The 23,889-nt window shown below is 47.6% G+C and overlaps 1 protein-coding gene across 3 annotated transcripts in view; it reads right to left on the bottom strand.

Annotated features, from left to right (window-relative positions):
• TTC28 (tetratricopeptide repeat domain 28) overlaps positions 1–23,889 on the bottom strand; it is a 628,165-nt gene that overhangs the window by 40,091 nt on the left and 564,185 nt on the right. For all 3 annotated transcript variants that reach the window (XM_042910405.1, XM_042910407.1, XM_042910408.1), the window contains one exon: positions 4,051–4,191. In XM_042910405.1, the coding sequence (XP_042766339.1) occupies positions 4,051–4,191 (141 nt within the window). The remainder of the gene's footprint in view (positions 1–4,050; positions 4,192–23,889) is intronic.

The following is a 23,889-nucleotide window of genomic DNA, read 5'->3' as shown; positions in this document are numbered from 1 at the left end:
TGACTGGGCTGACCTTGCAGAGTCAGCTTTCTTCCTCTCCGGTCCCTGCTCTTCCCCAGGCCTCTAGGAATCTGGGGCAGAAGTCGTCCCCAGCCTCTTGTCCAGTGCACATCTCATCCCATCTCATCTCCCCCACAGACCAGGCTTTTGCTCATGAAGTTGAAGGGCAGGGCAGGCTCTGGAGCCCTCCTCCCTCCCCACTGCCAAGGTCTGACTCTCTGGGGTTGAGGGCGGGGGTGGGGGAGGAATCAAGTGCTGCTGATGCCCCTCCAGGTGACTCCCTGTCCCCAACATGGGGCAGTCAGATCTGGGGGGGGGGGCAGTCCCCCAGTGCTGCCCCAGGCTGCACAGCCCGTGACTCTCACTGTTGAGGTCCTCTGCCCAGCAGGCAGCCCCTCAGTGGCCGAGTCCACGTGATATACCCATCGGAAAAGGCCTGTGCCAGAGCCACACTAGATATGGCCGTGCAGACCACACCATGGCCTGCCCACTCTTGCCAGGGCCTTCCTTTAGGCTCTCCTCTTCCTGCCCCGACAGTCACAGGGGGCTGGTTTCTATGGGATGGTGACACCTCTCCTCTTCTTTACAGGAACCCAGCCTTTGTGAGGGACTCTCTTGGGGCACTCTGACCAGGCCCAGGACCCTCACTTGCCAATTCCCCTACCCGTCTTCTTTTAGAGGCAGTGGGTGTGTGGCTAGGGTGCTGGCTAGAGGTTGCAGAGACCTGAGGGAGGGCCCTGGCGCCTTGTGGCACCTATCTCTAGAATGAGGACACTTAACACTTCTTTGTCCACTGTTTAGGCTCTAGCCACTCATCTCTGGACAACAGGGAAGCCCCTTGGCACACCGTGTCACACACAGCCATACATGTGGAAAAGTAAAGACATATGGTGCACACTATACCAATGGTAGCAACAGAAAGGAGGACATTCCTCTCTGGGAGACCTGTCCTCATTGATCCTGGATGGGTGCACCTTCAATGCCAAGGCACTGCCCTTGGGCCTTGAATCCATAATGCAGTCGAAAGCTGTCCAATTCTTCCTCCGCTTTCCTGTAGCAATTGTGATCCGACTGCTCCCAGGTTCGGCCCCACATATGTGTGTGTGTGTATGTGCACACACACGTGTATACACGCGCATGCACACACACTCCTCATACACACATACCCCCCGCCACACGCACACGGGCACTGGCCTTCCAGTCTTCAGCATAAGTTCCAGAACACTCTGCAGGATAAGGGGCAGCCTCTCTGAGGCCTGCAGCTCGTCGTGTGGGCCTGCACCAGGGTCAGGGTGCTAAACAAGAGAAGAGTCCTCCTTTTTTCTCATTAGTGGTCCCTGCCCTGCGCTCAAGCAGTGTTTTCTACCAAAGTGCACAGGCAACGAGAAAAACAGTGGGTATGGAGACCTCAAACTCAAAGACAGAACAAAGAGCCAGTCCTGGGGAGGCAAGAGAGAAGACTCTGATGGCAGGTCTCACGTGACTTGCACCAGCCGTGGCAGCCTCGTTGCCAAACCAGGCCAGCAAGCCATCCCGGAACAAAAAGGCCAAAGAGCCCACGAATCACCAAGCCGGAGAGCCCCGGCGAGGGGAGCTGGTGCTGCCCCAGTGCACAAGGCCCCACACACATGGCTGCCTCCACTTCATCTCTGCGGGCTCCTGGGGTGGGGGGGCGGGGAGAGTGGGGAAGGGAGCACTCTGCAAGCCCTTAGTCAGGATCAGGCGTCTGCAGAAAAGCCACTTCTTAGCCGTTTCTGTTCAGAGACAAACCAGCTCACCTCCTCAATAACATTGCTGGACATGGAAGGGGCAGAGAGGAAGGCCCGGGACCCCAGGGCAGGGCACACGGCAGCCGTTGAGGTGCAAGGAATGTGTGGGGGGTGCGGGCTGGCAGAGCAGCTGGGAGGAGTGACCTGAAATCCAGCTTTGGCACTGCTCCTGCGCAGGTCTCCAGCCCCTGGCCCACGTGTGCCCCTCAGCTGTGAAATGCAAGGCTGGACTGGATGCACGCAAGGGCCTGCGCTGCTCCAGCTGACAAGGACACCTTGGCCTCTGTGGTCCCTCCCTTAGCTCTGCTCCCCTTCGATGGAAGCCAGAGCCTCCTTCCCGGGTGCATCGGGGGGCGGGGGGGCGGCAGAGGGGACCTGGCATGGCAAACTGTCCTAGGCCTCATGGGCTTGCTGCGTGGAAGCTGAACAAACACAGGCTGTCTCCCTCATGCAATCTGCCCTCAGAAACCTCTAGAAGGTGAGAATCGGAAGTATCTGTGGATGCTGCTGACGGAACTAAGCGTAGAGCAGTGGGCAGTGAGGTCCAGGCTCCCCACCCAGCCCGAGGCTGAGATTGCATTGTTTAAATGAACCCACAAATTAATCCACAGTATTGATTGTGCTCATAGGACCCATGTCAGAACAGATCTGAAGGACAAAAACCATTTTCCCAAACGATCAGCTCCATGATCCACAATTCACACCACTTCACACCCAGGGATGATGAACTAGGATCTCAGGTATACCTGGTCCGACCCCTTTCTTAACATACGCCTAAAGCCCCGGACGAGGGGCTCCCGACCGCTGGCGGGCCTGTGATCAGGCCGGCCACGGATGCCTGATGGCCTGCCTTTGGCATTCTCTCATGTGAAAGACACGAGGTGCCATCAGAAGAGGAAGAGGAAGAGGAGGTGAGGCCACAGCCCTAGGTGGCCCCCACCTGCTGCACGCAAATCTCATCCCTTCCCAAGTTTGTCCCCCCACCTTATCTTAGGAATTCAAGCTTAGCACTGTCCTTCCCACTTTACTCAGAACAGTACAGCCAGCAGGTGTATGGCACCTCCTATGCATTAGGAAGTCTGTCAGTATGTTATTTATACGTTAGCTCCTTTAGTACCCATGTTAAGGGAACCCTTCAAGGTAGAAAGCCTGTCCCCGTTCCGGTGATGAGGAAACGGCCTGACAGTGTTCACACAGCTGGCGAGCGGCAAAAGCAGAACCTGAGCCCTTCACGCCGTGGTCCCCAACCACGATGGCCACGCCTGGCAGTCAAGAGTCACCTGCTTCCCAGGCGGAGACCCTGGCAGAAGGTGACATGAGCCCAGGCCCGGTCCTCTGCCTCCTCCCACCTGGCCATGTCCCTACACGAAACTAAAAGGACGGGGCAATGAACCAGCTTAAAGTTGTAGTCTCCTTCAACCAAGCTGCCAATTCCTACATCCCTGGCCCTTGGCTTCCATCCCATTCAGCAAGCCCCTGGGAAAGTAAACACACATTTGTCACCCCGACAGCACAATAACGGGAGGAAACCAGGGCCTGCAGCAGGAGCGGACAGGGCACACCACAGCCCACAGAGCAGGGCCTCCAGGCAGGGTACAGTCACTTCCCTCCTGCGTTCCAGGCTCGACCTGCTGCCCTTTAAAGTCAAGGCTGTGGCAGGGACCCAAGTGTCTGGGATGTCTTTCTGGAAAAGTTTATCTGACTGTGGCTGGGCAACCAAATGAAAACAGGACAGTTGCCCCTCACCGCCCAACTGCCTGCCCCCGTTTATCTGGATGTAGCTCGGTTATTACCCATGATGAAAAGATAGGGGTGTGCGGGTTGGCAGTTTCAAGCCCTATTTGGTCAAGTACTGGAGAGACTGGGTGTCAGGGTGGAAGGGTGGGCTGGGGTCTGGACAAGTTCTCCCCCAGGAAGGCTGGCATCCCTGCTCTCCGTGGCTCCCCTCGATCTCCGGCGTCTGGCCCACAGGTTACCGACAAAAGTGGCCCAGAAGTAGGTGGCTCTGCTCTGTGTGGCTTCTGCCTGCTGTTCGGGCGGCCGGGTGGTTCTCTGCTATGTGAAGAGGGGCCTCCCATCCCACACAAACGCAGATTCTCACATCTAGCCCGTCACTGTTTCCTCACTCGACCCAGAGGTGCTGCTGTGGCCCCGAGGCCCTGACGAGCGCGGGGCTGTGGAAACTCACTGGAAACTCATGACACGGGCCAGAAGCCCAACCGGCCGGAAGGAGCGTCCGTGTGATCCTGCAACTGGGCTGGAGGACAGAGCCCGCACGCACCTGTTAAAGAGGTTATTGCGGCGAACCATCCGCAGAAAGCCAGTGGGGTCGGTAACCGAGTTGAGCTTGTTGTTCATCTCTTCAAACTGCTGGTCCGTGAGGTCTCCGGCTTCGCTCTCTGTCTCACTGCTGGCACAGGGCCTGCAAGGGAAATCGTGGGGTCAGCCAATCGGAGAAAGACGCGCTCAGCTGTGGAAGTCTGCTCGAGGGCCCGTGCCACTTCCCTGCCCCGCGCAGGCCTGGTACTCAGGGCCTCCCTGAGGCGGCATTGCCCAGTGCCCCCTCGGTGTCCCTGTGGCCCTCTTCCCTCCTCCATCTAGGGCTTCTCAAGATGCACTGTGGTTGGTCGTTGCTGGCTGTCACCCTAACTTGGCTGTGAGCTCTATCGACAGTAGGTGCTGTGCCTGAACCAGTGTCGCGCTCCCGGCATCCAACAGACACCCGAAAGCGCTCAACAGCCGGAGCAGAGCCCGGGTGGGTGTGGCGGTATGCAAACTCCCCAACCCACGTTCCGGTCTAGCCCATTCCAGAAATGGTAACTGAGAGCCTCACGTGCGCCAGGCACCATGCCGGGCCTACGGGACACGTGGCCTGAAAAGGCGATTTCCCCGCAAGAAGACGGATACACGTACAAGTGGCTATAATGCCAGGCAGAGCGGGCACTGTTTGAAATGGAGGCTTGAGAAGCGTTGCTGATTGGGGCCCATTTTGCAAGCTCACCATGAGGAGACTGCAATTTTCAAATTAATAAATTCATATTTCCCCTATGACAGACTGCAATAGAACATCTACAATGGGTTTTAAATAAACAGAAATACCCAGGAGTGCCTCGATTCATCAGCACGATGAAAATGACAAAAGGCTTAGGAACTGTAAACGCTGAGTACTTGTGGCCCAACGTGACCCAGAAAGTGGGCGAAGGAGCGAGTGCATCTGAGGCAGCGCTGCCCATCTGGGGCCTGTCCCCCTCACACCTCACAGGTGTCGCCACACCTCACAGGGCCTTGAGGCTGATACAGCAGCCCTGCCTGCCCGCCTTAGCATAAGAGTCACACTCAGACTTTGTGCTGCCCAGACAATGACTCTGTTTGAGGTCTCCTGCTGACTAAGAACCAGGGTGGAAGAGAGGAGGGCGTCAGGGCCCTGGAGGAAGAAGACAGCCGGCAGGCACAAACCTCTCAATGCTGCAGAAGTGGGGCCTAGAGAGGGATGGGCATCCCGGCACCCAGAGGGAACAGGCTCTGCACATCAACATGTGGGTTTAAGGTGAACTTGACCTGCTTAAAACAGGCTGGTGAACCTGTGACATCAGAATGTCATGACAGGAAGGGCAATGAGCCCCTCACTGGGTCGTTATGGAGTCACACAGTGTGAGAAGCTGCCCGAAGAGCCTGAATGCTCTGTGTGAATGTTAAGCCTGGTGTGATGGGCCAACTTGACTGGGTCCCTCCGGGATGACTCTGGGTGTATCTGTGGGGGTGTTTCTGGATGAGGTTGACATCTGAATCTGAAGACTGAGGAAAGCAAACTGCCCTGGCCACCGTGTGGGAGCCCCGTCCAATCCACTGAGGGCCTGAACAGAACACAGAGGCTGAGTAAGAGAGAATTCCATCTCTCCCTGACTGTCTTCAAGCTGGGCCATTAGTCTTCTCCTGCCTTCAGACCTGGACTCAGACTGGAACTTACTCCATTGGCTCTCCTGAGTCCCTAGCTTGCTGATGGCAGATCATGGGACTTCTCGGCCTTCCTTACCATGTGAGCCAATTTCTTGAGTGTGTGTGTGTGTGCATGTGTGTGTGTGTGTTGCCCTATTCGTTCTATTTCTCTGGAGAACCCACACTAACAGCCGGTAATTAGGCACCAGAGCCCCGATTCAGCCATGTTCCTTACGGAAGGTCGTGCAAAGGCCTGGTCCCTGGGAAAGGTTCCCAAGGACTGAAGCCCTAAAGGTGTCAAAAGTGGAACAGTCTTCAAAGACAGCACAGAGGTATGCTTTGCGGGCCAGCTACTTGGCTTCGCCCCAGAACCATGCCAACAGCTGGTACGGCCATTAGCCCGCTTTCCTTCCGGGTGCACACTATCTGGACAGCACTTCAAAGCCAGCACAGGGCCTGGCATGCAATGAGTATGCAACAAGAAACTGGTGAATGAATGAATGGGGTAAGCCAGAGAGCACTTTTTAATATGCAAAGTAGTTTCCATTTTATTGTCTGTGACATGGCTCTTGTTGTCCCCAACTTACTTCTGAGATGACTGAGTTCAGAGAAGCCAAGGAACTTGGCCAAAGAGCCCCAAGTGGTAGAGCCAGGCGTGAACCCAGGTCTTAGGTGTCGCCTTCCCCACTCATCCTCTCCCCTCTAAGGCTCCAGGCCTGTCCCTCCCAGCTGGCGTTTGGCTAGGTGGGGGCAGGGGTGAATATGGGAAGCAAGAGAAAGCAGGAACCATCTGAGCACCTAAACAAATCACTCTGGCTTCCACCCTGCTGGAGAGCAGGGAGTGAGGTTTCATTCCTCTCTCCGCCCACGGGCAGCAGCTGAACAGGCGAGCAGCTGAAGGTTTGAAATGCTCCCTTGGGGGCCAAGGGCCCTTCGCACAGACCCTGGTAAATATCACTCAACAAGCTCCTCTGTCCAGGGACACATTCATCATCTGAATGCGACTGCCTGCTTGGAGCTGAGAAATCTGCTTGTCATTCGGTGCTTTGCAAAAGGGAGAAGAATTGGCCGGAACCAGTATCAGCCTCCATTATCTTGCAGTTCCACTCTTGCTGTCAGCCGCAGACAGAGCCCTCAGAATCTCATGCTTAATGGGGTTGTTTCCTATTTTCTGACCCTTCAGAGTATTAACACCGAAGGGAAAACAAACAGGCGATGTCACAGACAAAGGACTCTTCCATTTACAAAACAAGCCTCGTCTCTACAGCAGGGATCCCAAGAGTGCCTTCATGTCACAGTCACCGCCGCCACCCCCCATCTCTCTGAGAGACCTTCTAGAGATGGCACGTCACCTAGTCTGATTCCATTCACTCTGACTCCACAGATTACTGGGCAGGACCCATGTGCAAGGACTGCAGAGGCTAAACAAAGGAGGGTCACACCACACCTGTCTTCAAGGCACTTACAAGCTCATATGACTAGTGGCTACCGGCTAAGGTGGACTATGAAGGAGCACATGGAGGGTACCAGCCCACGACCAAGACAGGGAGGGCATAAAAGAATCTGCTGCAGCTGAGAGGCATCTTGAAGAATACAACTTTGGTAGGTAAAGACTTGGGGGGAGTGCTTCCTGGCACAGAAAGTGGGATGAGCAAAGGTGTGGAGATAAGGTAGTGTGGGGGCTCTTTGGGGCCAAGGAGATAGTCCAGCTGAGCTGGAGCAGAGGGTACGAGTGGGAGAGGAGGAGGAATAAATGGTGGAGGGCTTGGAACTTGGAAGGCAGTTGAGAACTGTCAGCCCAGGCCTCTGAACATGGGGTGATGGGCTCAGGGCTGCTTTTTTGGGAGACAGTCAACAGGCCCAGAGAGGAGAATGTGGGATAGTTGGGTGGCTATTACCAGCACCCACTCAGAAGCAGCCCTGAAGGCCCAGGGTTAAGCTCACTGAAGCCTGATCAGCCCCGGGAACCCACCAGAAGCCCCATTCTTGGGAGCTACTGTGCTAATACATTAAGGTGCCTGGGCTTCAACAAGCCAGGTGAGGCGAGTTTTCCATAGAGCTCTGGGCTCTGAAATCTTGATAGGAGCTCCTTCCTCTGCTCTAAGCCTCTGTTCCCTGTAGAAACAGACTGTCTGGGCTGGCTCCCCCCACTTTTGTTTCTCTATATTGTCACCAACATGGTTCTGGCTTGCCCTGTGGTTGGGCCAGCCCCGTTAGTCCAGACATATGAACTAGGGTGGCAAGGCTAAACTGACAGGAGAAATCTTACCAGAAAGAGAACTTATTTGCCTGGGCAACTCACGGAATGGACAAGTAGCAGTTACAATATGGCGGATGGGCAACTGGTGGCAAATGGAGAAACTGAAAGTTGAAGTTGGTCTTAGGGGGAAAAGGAGTGGGTTCAGTTTGGACATGCTGAACATGCAGACAAGAAGGGTAGTTGGTGACGCCAAGTAGACAGATGTTGACTCAGTTATTTAGACACTTCCTTCCAGAATGCCTATAGGCTATGGAAATCCAGGTCTGGTGCTCAGGGGAGAGGTCAAGATCAACTCTCTGATGTCTCATTCATTTGTTCACTCAACAAATGTTACTAAGTATTTTTTATAAATATCCTGCTATACTGGGTTCTGGCTCCAGGTAAAACAGAGTAAGCACATTCCACCCCATCCTTCCTGCTGGATACAACTCTAAACCATGGATAGACTGCATGAAACAGCTATCTGAGGAATGTGAAAAGTAAATAATATCAGGCAGATTGGGGAAGAAGACCAGAAACTAAAGTGCCACCAAATCAATAGGGAGCTTCACATTGTTCTGTCTCTGGAATCCCTCAGACAGGTCTCCATGCAGCCCCAAACACAGAAGTGGGCATCAGTGGGAACAGACAAAGCTCTGGGAGGAGCCCTATATTTCTTACTCAGAGAGAACAGAAAAAAGCCACCCCTTTTTCTTATTCTCTCATCTCTGTTCTCATGTTCTAGGCCACAAACGTTCCTGAGTTAGTAGTGGCAGTGAGAGCAGCAGCAGGGGCGGGAAGGAGTCCAACCCTAAGGGAAAGGAAAACTTTGGGTGTAACCAGAGGAAATGTGGCCCCATAAGGGCAGGGTAACCCCTCTGCTTTTTCTCTTCCTTTCCCCCACTGACCCTCGGTCCATGATGTGAAAGGCCCTGCAGGAAAGGTGTAGCGAAGGGGTGGGGTGACAGTGTAAATAAAGCTCCAGCTTTTTGATGAGTGGGCTAAAAAGAAGAGCCCTGGGGAATTGAAAACCACTGGTGACAACACAGGGAGGAATTGAGGAAAGGGAACACATATAGTTGTTTATGAATTCCTGGATTCACCCCAAGTTGCACATGTATAGATCTGACCCTAAAGATTATGAGAACCTAAACACAAGATGGGCCGCTGCCCAGTTCCTGAACAGGCCACTGAACAGTGTACCTGTGGGGCAGACTTGAGGAGCATGGTAAAAACTTTGAAAATGGAATTTACAATGAAAGCTGGTCAGAGCTTATGACCTGAATCCCAACTGCCTACCTAAACAAAAACACCAATATCCTCCATAGGAGTCAAACAAGACCCAGAGTTTAACACAATTCAATAACATAATTCAAAATGTCCGGGATATAATCCCAAATTACTCAGCATCTGGATAACTAGGAAAATCTCAACTTGCAGGGGAAAAAGCAATCACCAGATGCCTTTTGGAATTGTGCTAAGATAACACAAATGTTGGAACTGTTTGCTAAAGACCTTAAAGCAACTATTTAATAGTGCTACACATAAGGGCAAGACTCTTGCAAAGATGGCAAGAAAGAAGATCTCAACAAAGCACATGAGCTATTAGGAAGGAGCAAATGAAGGGCACCTGGCTGGCTCAGTTGGTAGAACACACGACTCTTGATCTCAGGGCTGTGAGCTCAGGCCCCATGTTGGGCATGGCACCTACTTAAAAATAATAATAATAATTTTTTTTAAAAAAAGAAGGAGCAAATGAAAAATTTGGAACTAAAAACAAATAGCTGAAATGAAATCTCACAGTAGGGGCTCAGTAGCAGAATGGAGATAAGAGAAGAAAATCGATGGACCTAAAGATAGAAAAGCAATAGAGATGATCCAATCTGATCAATAGAAAAAAAAGAGTTGTGTTTGTTTTGTTTTGTTTTCTGTAAAATGGACAAACCCAAGGGACCTGTGGTTCTATACCAAAAGACCTAACGTTTATGTATTCAGAGCCCATGAATGAGAGGAGAAAGTGTAGAGCAGAAAAACATGGAGGGAATAATGAATGAAAATTCCCCAAATTTGGTGTCAGACATAAATCTACAGATCAAGAAGCTGAGTGAACCACAAACAGAATAAACCGAGGGAAATGCATGACCAGATGCATCATATTAAATGGCAGACAACTAAAGACAAACAAAAAAAAATCTTGAAAGCAACCAGAGATAAAATATGCATTATGCATAGGGAAAATAATAATTCAAACAACTGAGGATTTCTCATCAGAGACCGTGGATACTCAGAAGGAAATGGAAATTTATTTTTTAAATGTTGAAAAAAAAAAAAAGAATGACCAACCTAGAATTCCATGTCCAGTGAAAATATCCTTCATAAACGATAGTGAAATAAAAACATTCTCAGATGAAGGAAAACTGGCACCTGGAGGTTACAGACATACTCTCTTGTTCATGCCTATGCAATCTATCCCCTCCCTGAGGGTGGGAAGGACCTATGACTTTCCTCTAACCAACAGAATATGGCACAGTGATAGGTGTCACTTCTGTGATTATGTTATGTAAGACTCTAACTTCTACTGCCTCTTGGTTTGTACACGGCTGAGGTAAGCAGCCATGTTGGGAAGGACTACATGGCAAGTAATCCAGCACAGTGTTTGGCAACAGCCAGGAAGGAGCTGAGACTCTCAGTCCAACAGGCTAAAAAGAAATAAATGCTGCCAATAATCAGGTAAGCTTGGAAATGGATTCTTCTCCAGTCAAGCATTTAGACAAAACCTCAACTGTAACTGATACTTTGATTACAGCCTCAAGACAGACTCTGAAACAGAGGACCAAACTAAGCCATGCCAGGGTCCTGACCCATAGAAATGGTGGGATAATAAATTTTTATTGTTTAAGCCACTAAATTTTTGGGAATTTGTTATTCAGCAATATATAACTAATACAAAAAGTAAGAGAATTCATTAATAGCTGACCTACACTAAAATAATTGTTAAAGAAACTTATTCAGACAGAAGGGAAATGATACCAGAAGGAAACAAAGAACATCAGGGAAGAAGGGAGAGTAACAAATATTAAATGTCTGAGTAAATATAATAGACTATTCTTCTCCTAACACTGTTCGATGGAATCTTAATGTATGTAGATGCAGTATACAGGACAAATGCAAGATGAGGGTGGAGGGAAAGGTCACTCCATGGTGGTAAGATTTCTACATTTCACTTGAATTAATAAAATATCAATAGTATAGAGCTTGCAGACTGTGAAAAGTATGTATATTATAATCTCTGGAGCAACCATTAAAGAGCTATAAAAAGAGATCTAGTCAAAGATATAAGAGATACATTACAATAGGTTTTTTAAAAAAGTTCAAGTAACCCAAAAGGAGGAATGAAAACAGAGTAATGTAAATTGAAAAACAAAACAAATATTAATATGACATACATAAATCAACAGGTATCAATAATTATATTAAATATAAATGGTCTAAACATGACATCAACAGAATGGAATTAAAAAATATGACCCAATTAAATGCTTCTACAAGAAATTCACTTTGGATAAAATGATATAGGTAAGTTAAAAGTAAAAAGATATAAAAAGATATACCATGCAAACACTATTCAATACAAAGCTGGGGTGCCTGGGTGGCTCTGTCAGTTAAGCATCCAACTTCAGCTCAGATCATAATCTCACAGTTTGTGGGTTTGAGCCCCAAGTTGGGCTCTGTGCTGACAGCTCAGAGCCTGGAGCCTGCTTCAGATTTGTGTCTCCCTCTCTCTCTGCCCCTCCCCTGCTCACACTCCTTCTCTGTCTCCCAAAAATTACTAAATGTTAAAAAAATTAAAAAACAACAAAGCTGGAATGGTTATGTATATGAAGATCAAATTAGACTTCAGAGCAAAGAAAATTACCAGGAATAGAGAGGAGTATTACACAATGACAAAAGATCCAACTCACCAAGAACATAAAATTATTTTAAGTGTGTATTTACCTATCAACAGAGTTTCAAAATACATGATGCAAAAACTGACAGAACTGAAAGAAGTGGCTGAATTGGCAGAGGCTTTCCACATACTTTTCTCACTAGCTGACAGAATTGGTAAACAGAAAATCAACAAAATTATAGAAGAATTGAACAACATCATCAACTGACTGAATAAAACTGACATTTAGAGAACACTACACCCAATAACAGCAGAATATAAATTCTTGTCAAATGCATACAGAACATTCCCCAAGATAGGCCATACCCTGGGTGGTAAAACAGACCTTAACAAATTTAAAATAATTGAAAATTTGCAAAACATGGCTTCTGGCCACCATGCAATTAGATTTGAAAGTGAGAAAAGAAAGATAACAGGGAAATCTCCAAACACTTGGAAACTAAGCAACACTTCTAAATAACTGTCAAAGAAGACTTAAGGGAAATTAAAAAATATTTTTAGCTGAACAAAACTGAAAATACAACATAAAATCTGTGGGCTATATATAAAGCCTTAGAGTTACCTTTATAGCATTAAGTGTTTATATTAGAAAAAAAGATCTGGGGGTGCTTGGTTAGCTCAGTTGGTATAACATGTGACTCTTGATCTCAGGGTCATGAACTCAAGCCCCACATTGGACATGGAGCCTACTTAAAATTAAAAATGTAAAACAAAAAAAGAAAAAAGATCTGATATTAATAATCTAAACTTGAGCTTTCTAGAAACTAGGGGGAAAAAAAAGCAAAACAAACCAAACAAGAGGGAAAAAATAACAGAGCAGAAATCAATGAAACTGAAAGAGGAAAACAAACCTTAAAATTTTTTTTGTTAATGTTTTATTTATTTTTGAGAAAGAGACAGAAACAGAGTGCGAGTGGGAGAGGAGCAAAGAGAGAGGGAGACACGGAATCCAACACAGGGCTCAAACTCACAAACTGCAAGATCATGACCTGACCTGAAGTCAGACACTCAACTGACTGAGCCACCCAGGTGCCCCTAAAACAAATCTTTAAAAAAAACATCAATGAAACAAAAAGTTGGTTCTCTTTAAAAGAAATCAATAAAATTGATAAGCCTCTGTCCAGATAGACCAAGTATATGAGAGGGAATGCAAAAATTATCAATGTCAGAGATGAAAGAGGAAACCTAACTAGTGAGCTCAAGGAAATTAAAAGGATAATAAGAGAATACTACAAACAACTCTACACATATGAATTCAACAACTTAGATGAAATGGACTAATTACTCAAAAACCACAAACCACTAAAACTCATCCAAAATAAAACAGATAACCTGAATAGTCTTACAACTACCAAAGAATTATATTCATTGTTGAAAACTATCCAAAATGACATCCAGGTCCAGATGGTTTCAATGGTAAATTCTATCAAACATTTAAAGAAGAAATAATACTAACTCTACACAATCACTTCTGGCAACTAGAGGAAAGAACATTTTCCAGCTCATTTTATGCAGCCTGTATTACCCTGATACCAAAAGTAGACAAAGATAACATGAGGAAAAAAAACCTCTACAAACCAATATTCCATAGATCAAGTGAAAACAGACATAAAAACAATCAACAAAGCATCATCAAATAGAATTTGGCAACATATACAAAGAATTATACACTACAGTCAGAGGGGAGTAGGGCTAATCCTGGAACGTAAGGCTTATTCAATATTTGAAAAATCAGTCAATATAATCCACCATATTAACAGACTAAAGAAAAAGATACATGTTTATATCAATTGATACAGAAAAGCATATGACAAAATCTGACACCAACTTATGATAAAAATTTGCAAATGAGCAATATAAAAGAACATGTCATCAACCTGATAAAGAGCAACTACAACAAGCCTGCAGCTAATATCACACTTACCTTGGGGACAAGGTAAGTATGTCAGTTCATACCATTCATATTCAACACAGAGCTGGAAGTCCTTATCAGTGCAAAAAGGGAAGAGAAACGAAAGTCCTATGGATTGGAAAGGAAGAAAAGAAAGTATCTATTCAAAGAAGACATGATTGTCTATGTAGAAAATGCTAAGGAATATACAAAAAGACTACTAAAGTCATTGAGTTTCATGAAGTTGGAGGATATAAAAGCAATGTACAAGGGGTGCTTGGGTAGCTCAGTTGGTTAAGCATCCAACTTTGGCTCAGGTCATGATCTCAGAGTTCATGGGTTCGAGCCCCACACCAGGCTCTATGCTGACAGTGCAGAGCCTGCTTGGGATTCTCTGTCTGTCTGTCTGTCTGTCTCTCTCTCTCTCTCTCTGCCCTTCCCTGGCTTGTGCTCTCTCTCTCTCTCTCTCAAGAATAAACAAATAAATGTTAAAAAGAAAAACAATGCACAAAAAGTCAGTATTTCTACATACTAGCAACAAACAATTCCAAACTGAAATTTTAAAAATGATCTCACTTATAATAGCTCCCAAAATGAAATATGTAGGTATAAATCTAACAAAATATATACAAGAGGGGCACCTGGGTGGCTCAGTCGGTTAAACATTCAACTCTTGGTTTCGGCTCAAGTCATGATCTCATGGTTCATGAGATCGAGCTCCAGATCAGGCTCCGTGCTGTCAGCATGGAGCCCATTTGGGATTCTCTCTCTCCCTCTCCCTATGCCCCTCCCCTGCTTGTGCTCTGTCTCTCTCTCTCTCAAAATAAATAAGTAAACATTAAAAAAATTTAAAAATAAATACATAAGATTTGTAGGCTGAAAACTACAAAATGCTGATGAAGGAAATCAAAGATGTAAATAAGCAGAGAGGTATATCATGTTCATGGGTTTTAATTCAATATAATAAAGACAGCAATTTTCCCCAAACTGATCTACAAGTTTAACATGATTCCAGTCAAAATCTCAAGACATTTTTGTAGCTACAGAGAAGCTGATTCTAAAATTTATATAAAAAGACAAATGAGCTAAAGCAGGTAAAATAATTCTGAAGGAGGGGCACCTGGGTGGCTCAGTTGGTTAAGTGTCTTGATTTTGGCTCAGGTCATGAACTTGTGGTCATGAGATCAAGCGCCCACATTGGACTCTGTGCTGAGCATGGAGCTTGAGATTCTCCTTCTCCCTCTCCCTCTCTCTCTACCCCTCCCCTACTTGTGCTCTCTCTTAAAAAAATAATTTTTTCAAGAAGTATAACTTAGCTGGAAGAATGACTGGCAGATTCTAAGACTTACTATAAAGTTACAGTCACAAAGAGAGTGTGGTATTAGTAAAAGTATGGACATGTAGATCAATGGAACAGTACAGAGCCCCAAAATAGACACCTGAATACAGCCAATTAACTTTTGACAAAATGCAGAGACAATTTAGTAGAGGAAGGAGAGTATTCAATAAATGGCTTGGGGACAACTGGGTATCCACATACCAAAAAAAAAAAAAAAAAAAAAAAAAAAAAAGCGAGAGAGAGAGAGAGAGAGAGCCCTGTAAAATGAACCTCAGACTAAACTTTACACCTTACACAAAAAGTAATTCAAAATGAATCACAAATCTAAATATAAAAATGTAAAACTCTAGAACTTTTAGAAGAAAATATAGGAGAAAACTATGTGACCTGCGGTTAATGACAGACTTCTTCAACATTTTACAAGAACATGATGCATAAGGAAATAATTGATAGAACTGATGTCATAAAAATTAAACTTATGCTCTGTGAAAGACACTGTCGAGAGAAGAAGATGACAAGCTACAGACCAAAAGAAAATATTTGCAAACCACATATCTGTCAAAGGACATGTATCCCGAATATATAAAGACCTTTCAAACTCAACAAGATGAAAACATACAACTCAATTTTGAAAAGTGGGCAAAAGATTTGAATGATCACTTCACCAAAGAGAATATAAGAATGGCACAATGTAAGAAATAAGCACATGAAGAGGTGTTCGGTATCTTGGCCATAAGAGAAATGCAAATTTAAACCACGACAAGATACTGACAATGCTGACAATATCAGGTGCTGACAAGATGGAGGAACTGGAACGCTCATCTACTGCAAGTGGGGGAAGCAGAGGGTATAGTCATTCTGGAACGTGCTCTGAAGTTTCTTACACAGTGAACGATATATTTACTGTATGACCCAGAGATTCTACTCCTGAGGAAATGAACTTATTTACCCTGCAAACCCTCAGGTAGTAATCAGTGAATATTTCAAGCAGTTCTAGTCGGAATTGCCCCAAACTGGAACCAACCCAAAGGTTCTTCTATGAGTGTAAGCAAACAAGTATATCCATACAATGGAATACTCAGTAATAAAGAGGAATGAGCTGCTGATACAGTCAACAATACAGAAGACTCAAAAACTTGAGGTTGAGTGAAAGAAGCCTGTGTTGAAAGGTTATATAAATAGTATGATTCTATTTATAGGACATTCTCCAAAGGAAAAGACCATAGTGACAAAGAACTGATCAGTGGTTGCCAGGGATTAGGGGTAGAGGGAGTTATACAGTAGAGCTATAAAAGATATAGTTATTTGGGGCACCTGGGTGGTTCAGTTGGTTGAGTGTCCGACTTTGGCTCAGGTCATGATCTTGCAGTTCATGGGTTCAAGCCCTACATCAGGCTCTCTTCTGTCTGAACAGAGCACTCTCTCTGCACCTCCCCCGCTCAGACTGTCTCTCTCTCTCTCAAAAATAAATAAACATTAAAGAAAAAGATAATAGTTATTTAGGATTGATGGAAGTGTTCTGTATCCTGATTGTGGTGGCAGTTACACAAACCCACATATGGATTAAAATTCATGGAACCGTACACCAAAAGAGTAACTTTTACTGTGTGCCAGTTACCCATTTATTGCCTCTGTGCTCCAAATTCATCCCTCATTGCCTGCTCCAAAATAATGGATCATGGCCATTTAAGGGCCAGCTGGCACAGTTTTGAGCTTTGTCAGCAGAGGGCGCTGCAGAGACATAGAGGAGGAAGAGGTTTTGCCTTCCTGGTTGCAGCGTGCTGGTTCAGCAGGCTCCTGAAGCAGGCGCAGCTTCCCTGGGGTCTGGCTCCTTCTGCATGGGCAGCTTCTCCAGTGTGCAGCTCATGGGGTGCAAGCAGTTTCTCTGGCATCTGGCTTTTTCCCCACCAGAGGTTTCTCCAGGACCTCGTTCCTGCAGCGGCAGGGGCGGGGGGCTTTCTCCACAGCACCACTTCTACAAAACACAGCAGCGGCAGCCCCAGGGGTCATCAGCCTCCCGTGGTAACCACTCCTTGAGTGGTTCTGTAGTAGATGAAGGTATCTCCCTTTCCACAGCACCCTGGAGAGCATATGTTTGCAAATTCTGAGGGTGGATTTCCAGCAAGTTCCACTAGTGTGAGACCACAGCAACTTCTCCAAACAGGTCCACATCTCAGCCCTCAGTTGGAGGGGGGACCCTCTTCCTTGGTCTCAGTCCTCAAGGGCAGTGACTGCTCCTTGTATCTGTGATTCCTGTGTTTTTTAGAATACTTTCACTAGCGAATCCCTCTAATCTAATCTCTGTTACAGTTTACAAGGATTTTTAAGTTCATTTATTTAGAGGGAGAGAAAGAGGCAGGCGGAGAGGCAGAGAGAGGGAGAGAGAGAATCCCAAGCAGGCTCTGCACTGTCAGCACAGAGCCTGACACGGGGCTCGATCCCATCAACTGTGATACCATAACCTGAGCTGAGATCAAGAATCGGACGCTTAACTGACTGAGCCACCCAGGTGCCCCACACTTAACAATTCTTTATCTTAAATTATCCCTGTTCGAATTAGTGTGGTTCCTTGTTCCTGCTTTGGTCCTGGCTGGTACATACTGTAAGTTAAACTTAAATAAAATAAAATAAACCCTGCTAGCACCAAATCCTGAGAGGGATTTAGAAAGGTAAGATACACTTTGGTGCCACACATTCATCCATCCGGTCATCAGGTCAACCAACCTCAAAAACATTCATTGTGTGACCAGTGTGTGCCCAGCTCTTGGCTGGGATTATTCCAAATGAAAACAAGCCTCTGCCCCTGAAAAGCTCTGAGAAGGTGCTAGATGGGCACACTAATCCCTGCAACACAAAAAAATAAATTGACACGGTGGTGTGTGTATGTAGATGTGTGTGTATGTGTGTACACAGAGAGAGGCTAAATGAACAATCGGCAGGCGATGGGAGAGAGAGGATAAAGGTGAGAGTATGAATAAGTAAACAGCCAGGGGTCGTGCAGAAAGAGTCCCTGGAGCACTTCGACTCATGGCCTGGCTTTGGCCACTCTTCCAAGGGCTGTGTTGTGAAATAGAAGGAACAGTGGAGAAGTGTTGGCTCTGCAGATAAAACCAGTAGTCACGGTTCAGCAAACGGGAGACCAGAAGACCTCGGGGGAGAGGATGGGAGCCAGGTGGCAAGGCAGGAGGAGTGGAGGGGGGCACTCCTGACCCAGTCAGCTGCCCAGCACTGGCAAGCTGGGGATGCACCAAACCTCTCTTCTCCCCGTTCTGCTCACATTCCAGTCCTATTGACCCAGCTTAGGACTCTTGGCTGGCCTATCTGTCCTGCCCTCTGGGCCTGATCACCACACTATCTCCTCTTTCCTGCGGCTCTTGAGGCCTAAGGTTTCTGGCTCGGACTTGGCCCTTTCTACTCCTGGACCTCCGAGAGAGGCAGAGGTCTCTGTTCTTGCTCCAGGCCCCTGACCTGGCATTTCCCTACTGGCCGGAGTCCAGGCTGGATCCCGCCCCAGCCCCTGCATGGAGTTGGGTGGATGGCTGAGGTTTAGATCATCTCAGTCACAGAGAACAATGAAGGCGAAAGGTTAAAGTCAGTAGAGGACGACAGCACGGGACCTGGAGCGGAGCTGAGAGGGGACGGTCCAGCAGGTGGGCCGCAGCTTCTCTGTGGTGCCCACCTGCCCTGCCAACATCTGCTCCCGGGACCCCAGGAGAAACCCAGCCCCCGCCTACTCCAGGGAATATAAATCATGCCATCGCCACAGGCAGGCTCCAGAATGCTGTTCACATGCAGCTCTCCCCCAAGAGATGGAAACGGCCCATGAATCAAGCACCACAGAGCTGTGCCAGAGCCCATTCTCTTCTCAGGGACAGGGCTTGGCAAGAGGCTCGGGAGAGGATTTTCATTTGTAAGTATGGCCTCCTGATCTCTCCAAGTACACACTCTCCGTCATCACTCTGACAGTTGTGACTGAAGCTCCACACTTTTATTTATGTCTCGAGACCCCTTGCTAACTCATTCTTTCTTCCTCCCCCCGAAAGCATCTCCTGGCTTCTTTTGCGCTGATAACCAATTCCTTGCCAAAGACGAGCCGCTTGCAACCCTGAAGCTAGAAATGGTGCATGAGAGACTGACCCATCTTCGGTTTCTGGTGCACAGGGTGGTGAGGCAGCTCGTATGCCAGTAGCCCTGTGGGATCACATCGGGGCAGGAAAATGCCCCTTCTTGCAAAGCAAAGACCTCTGTGTAACTGACAAAACTTGAGGAAGCAAGAGTTACTCGATTTGCCGCCACTGCGTATTATCATGTGGAGATTCCTGATTGCAAGAGGCCACGTCTGACCGGTGCACCCAGGTTAGAGAACCGCAGGGCTGCACAGCAGGGCATGTCTTAAAGATACGAACAGAAGTGCCTATGATAAGTAATGTGGATGCCCACCAGGCTTTACACGGCCACTCTGCCAATAGCTGAAAAAGACCCATTTATCCCAGAAGCCACTTAGCAAGAATCCCAGAAACTCTGGGACTTCGGGAACTCAAGATTTCTGAGACCTCTGAAATTTTCCCATGCAAATTATTTGCTAGACACTGTCTGGTTTGTTTTTTTTTTTTTTTTTTTAATAGAGACTAGAAGTGAACCTTTAAGATAAAAGGAGCCTTGGGCTTACTTTTAGGGAGAGCAAGGAAAGGCAAAGCTGGAGAAAAAGCTTCCTATTCCATGCATTGTCTGACATGAGAGAAAAATCTAGAAGCAGAGATGTGAGGCTTTAAAGCAGGAAAGCAGGCTATTCCTTCAGGAGGAGAGAAGGTGGTGGCGTACTAGGCAGCACTGGGGCATCTGCCCTGATCGTAAAGGTTCTATTCTAGAAACTGCCTCCCTGATCCACAGGGTCACGGGCGTGAGTTCCCAGTGCCAAGTTCATACCCGAGGACCCCCAGTGCTGACTGGGCCAGAGGTGGACATCTGTCCTGAGCTAGGCCAATCAGGTTCCTTTCCCCAACATTTGTGCATTGGAGTTCAGGGAGATCTGAGCGTGACTTCCTGTGGCTAGCTCAGTAAGCTGTATGTGAGCCCAGGGGCCATTCTCCCACTCTGGGACTGAGAGCAGGTAGCAAGGAGTGTGTTGTACTTTCAACTGCAAACTGGACATCTGCAGTAGGAAGTGTTCATGAAGCAGATGGCCGAGTGGCGGTGAGAACGAGCCTGCCCCATGCAGCCCCGGGACTCCCCACTGCTTTCCTTTTCTGTTCCAGGCTTGCCTTGGATTTCATGGGACTCCTCATCCCCATAACCTTATTAAGCCCCCCTCTTTGGTTTAAGCAAACTTCTGAGAGGCCTGCTGTGGGGGGCGGGGGACTGGAAGGTGACCTCAGGGACTATGTGGCCTTCCTGCAGAGCTAGAAGCTGCTCTGGCATCCTTCAACCCTGTGGGGCACGTGGGGAGTAGGCCAGCAAGAGTCAATGGGCGGGAAGAATGTGAGCTGCATGCTGGAGGAAGGTGCTAGAATCACCCATGAGGACAAGGACAATGTGAAGGCTATTCTCAGAAAATCCCTCCCTGTGAGTGCACTCATATCATTTTCCAGACTTTACAACCACAGGGGATGTGGTCCAGCAAGCACACACTGTGAAGTCAAACCCACTAGATCAAATCCACACTAGGGAGTGGCCCCTCCAGCATTCCGTGTTGACACTGCCCTGCGGGTATTAGCATTTCTCATCAGAAAGCCAAAGTCACTGTCATACACTCCTCTCTCTGAAAATGCTTCTCTTGTCTATTACTCTAGAAATTGCTTTTCCCTGTATCATCTCAAGATTGGTAATCCACACTATTATCTAATAGTTACTAGAGAACAAACCTTCTGTTGATCTGAAGACAAATGATTGTTTACCTGCCAGGAATCTATACACACATAAAACACACACACACACACACACACACACACACACACACACACACACACACAGAAGCAGTAAATTCTGATATGTGCTATGGTTGTTAAGATTATAATACAATGTCTCTTCTGGGGCATCTGAGTGGCTCAGTCGGTTGAGCATCCGACTCTTGATTTCGGCTCAGGTTATGATCTCAGGGAAGTAGGATCAAGCCCTGTGTTGGGCTCTACGCTGAGCATGGAGCCTGCTTAGGATTCTCTCTCTCCCTCTCTCCCTCTCCCCTTCTCCCATGCTTGCTCTCGCTCTCTCAAAAAATATTAATTAGTTAATTAATTAACATGTTAATTAATATGTAGATAGCGAAATAAATCAAAATTCTTCTTCTGAAGTGCCTTGTTCAGATGATCATTTGAATCAAAAACCAAAAAGCCCTGGTGTCTGGGGTCCAAAACAGATGTGTGATTTTAACTCGAAAGCCCTTTGTAAATACTCTGCTCATTTTATGACCTGGAATTATCTAGTCTGTACTTAAGTGTTGTGAGGAAGAACACGGGATTTTTTTCCCCAGCTTTTCTTCTCTTGGTAAACACAGCGATCCAACAAATGAGAAGGTCTTACTTCCACCTGTTCAATAGCCTGTGTGCAAGAAGTGGAAAGAGTGTAATCAATTGGAGGGCCCCATTACTTGGGCTCTTGAGTTTTGAAATCTTTGCTGACGAAGTGTTGGCCATGGGGTCCTCCTCCCCTGATGACCTGGAACTCATTGCCGTCAATTTGGCCTTGTCACATCAGTAATGCCCAAGTCGACACATAAGGACACAGTTGTTGCAGTAGAGATGGCCGCAGCCCTGCAATCTGGGAGACCCGGGTGTGAACTTCTGTGAACACACATGTGTATTGTGTACGCGCCCAGATATGTCCAGGAAAGAGAGCCATCCCAGCTGCACATGGTTGCTCTGAGCACCAGATGATGAGAGCACAGGTGAAGCCCTTTGTACAGACGGAAGCCGTCATTGTGTCGTTGTGACAAGCACTTAATGGAAATGTTAGCCATGCCAATATTTGGCAGCAATGTGCGCTCTCCTTGGTGAAAACAGCAAAAGTAGAAGTAAAATATACTTGCGGCAAATATTTAAATTGGTTCAAAAGGTAACCAAGTGAAAACGTAAAAGCTGCTCTGTGCTCCCACCAAGTGGACACCGCTCCCTTTGTGTGTGACTCGAGGGGCCCGTAGGACAGCTATTATGTGTGCGAATGTGCGCATATGGGCGGTGGGTGTGTTGGACACGTGTATAGGGAGCAGAGTTTCAGAACGAGACCTTTCTGAGATGCCCATACAGCAAATACCAGCCACTGGAGGATGGGCGCTCGGCCTCAGCTCCACGTACAGATGCACACAGGAGGTGGCTCTGAGACTGTGCCCCCGGATCTTGGGTCCCCAGCCATATCAGGGGTCAGAGAGGACCCCAAGAAAAAGGAATGAGGAGGCTGGAGAAGAGAGTTCTTTGGAGAGAGCTACCCCCATACAGCGAATCCCTTTGGGGCAAGGAGTGAAGGGCACCTCTCCTACTTTAAGCCTGGAGGGCGTGTTCTCGTGGGGGGTACCACTCAGAGAGCTTGGAAATGTGCACCCTGAAGGCAGGAGAGAGACCGACTGTTGCTAAGTGGAGTCTCACTGCTCAGCTGGGAGCAGGGGACCGGCCGGCACTGCTAGAGTTTGTGGGGCTCTGGGATACAAGAGTGTTTCGCGCAACCAGATGTGGTCCACGGTGGAGGCGGGGAGCTGGCACATCTCATCTCAGGCTCCGCCCAACAAGGCCACCTGGAGAGGCCAGACGAGGTGGACCGTAGGATGCCAACGGCTGAGAAGATGTCTCAGGGTCTCTGCAGAAGAAAGACAGAAGGGGCTCCTGGGTGGCTCAATCGGTTATGTGTCTGACTCTTAATTTCGGCTCAGGTCATGATCTCATGGTTTGTAGGTTCGAGCCCCACAATGGGCTCTGTGCTGACCGTGCAGAGCCTGCTTGGGATTCTCTGTCTCCCCCTCTCTCTGCCCCTCCCCTGCTCCTGCTCTGTCTCTCTCTCTCAAAAATAAATAAATAAACTTAAAAAAAAAAAAGAAGAAGACAGGACTAGAGGCACATCTCCCCAAGTCCAGCAAGCTGCAGGACAACTCTGAAGAGCCTACAAAGCACCCACATGAAGCAAGATTCCACTTTAACCATCTGCCACCTAACCACACACCTGACTGAAGCCACCTAACCACACAACAAGGGTCCTGTCTCCTTATCTGCCCTCCCTCCACTCCTTGTGATAGCAGTGAGTGAGTAGGCCTGCCCCTCACCCTCAGCAAATCTCCGGCCCAGACCAGGCCAGGTGTGATGCTTTCCTGGGCCATCATGGGACAGACCCTCGCTGCTGTGTCTGACCACATTCAGGTGAGTGGGAGAAAGACTAACGTGGCCTTGTAATTTATTTGATAAGAAGAATACACTCTGGCTGTCTCCCCACTGCATCCAGGAATCCATATCCTCCTCCTGGATGATGTCCTAGAGTCGAGCTTTTGGCCAAAATTGAAGGCAGAACTGCTCTGTTCCTCCCACTCCCCAAAATGGGGTTCTGCACTCAGAACCAGCTTCCTGAGCTCTTGAGCAAGAGGCCACACTTGTCTACATGGGAGATGTTTTCTGCCTCGGAAACCCACAACTGACTGGGCTCCTGGTCTCTGAGAAGGGAAGGCGAGGGAGCCGAAGTGTCAAGAACACATAGTCCCGGGTCCTCCTGGACTGGAGGGCCTGCAAGGCACAAGCTGCTCTGGGAGATCCCACAAAGTGTTAAGAGTCTGTGGCCTCAGGAGCTCCCAGATGA

Source organism: Panthera leo, chromosome D3 (assembly GCF_018350215.1).
Source record: "Panthera leo isolate Ple1 chromosome D3, P.leo_Ple1_pat1.1, whole genome shotgun sequence".
Taxonomy (NCBI): domain Eukaryota; kingdom Metazoa; phylum Chordata; class Mammalia; order Carnivora; family Felidae; genus Panthera; species Panthera leo.
Note: the sequence above shows the minus strand (reverse complement) of the source record. Positions and strands in the feature narration are given on the sequence as shown.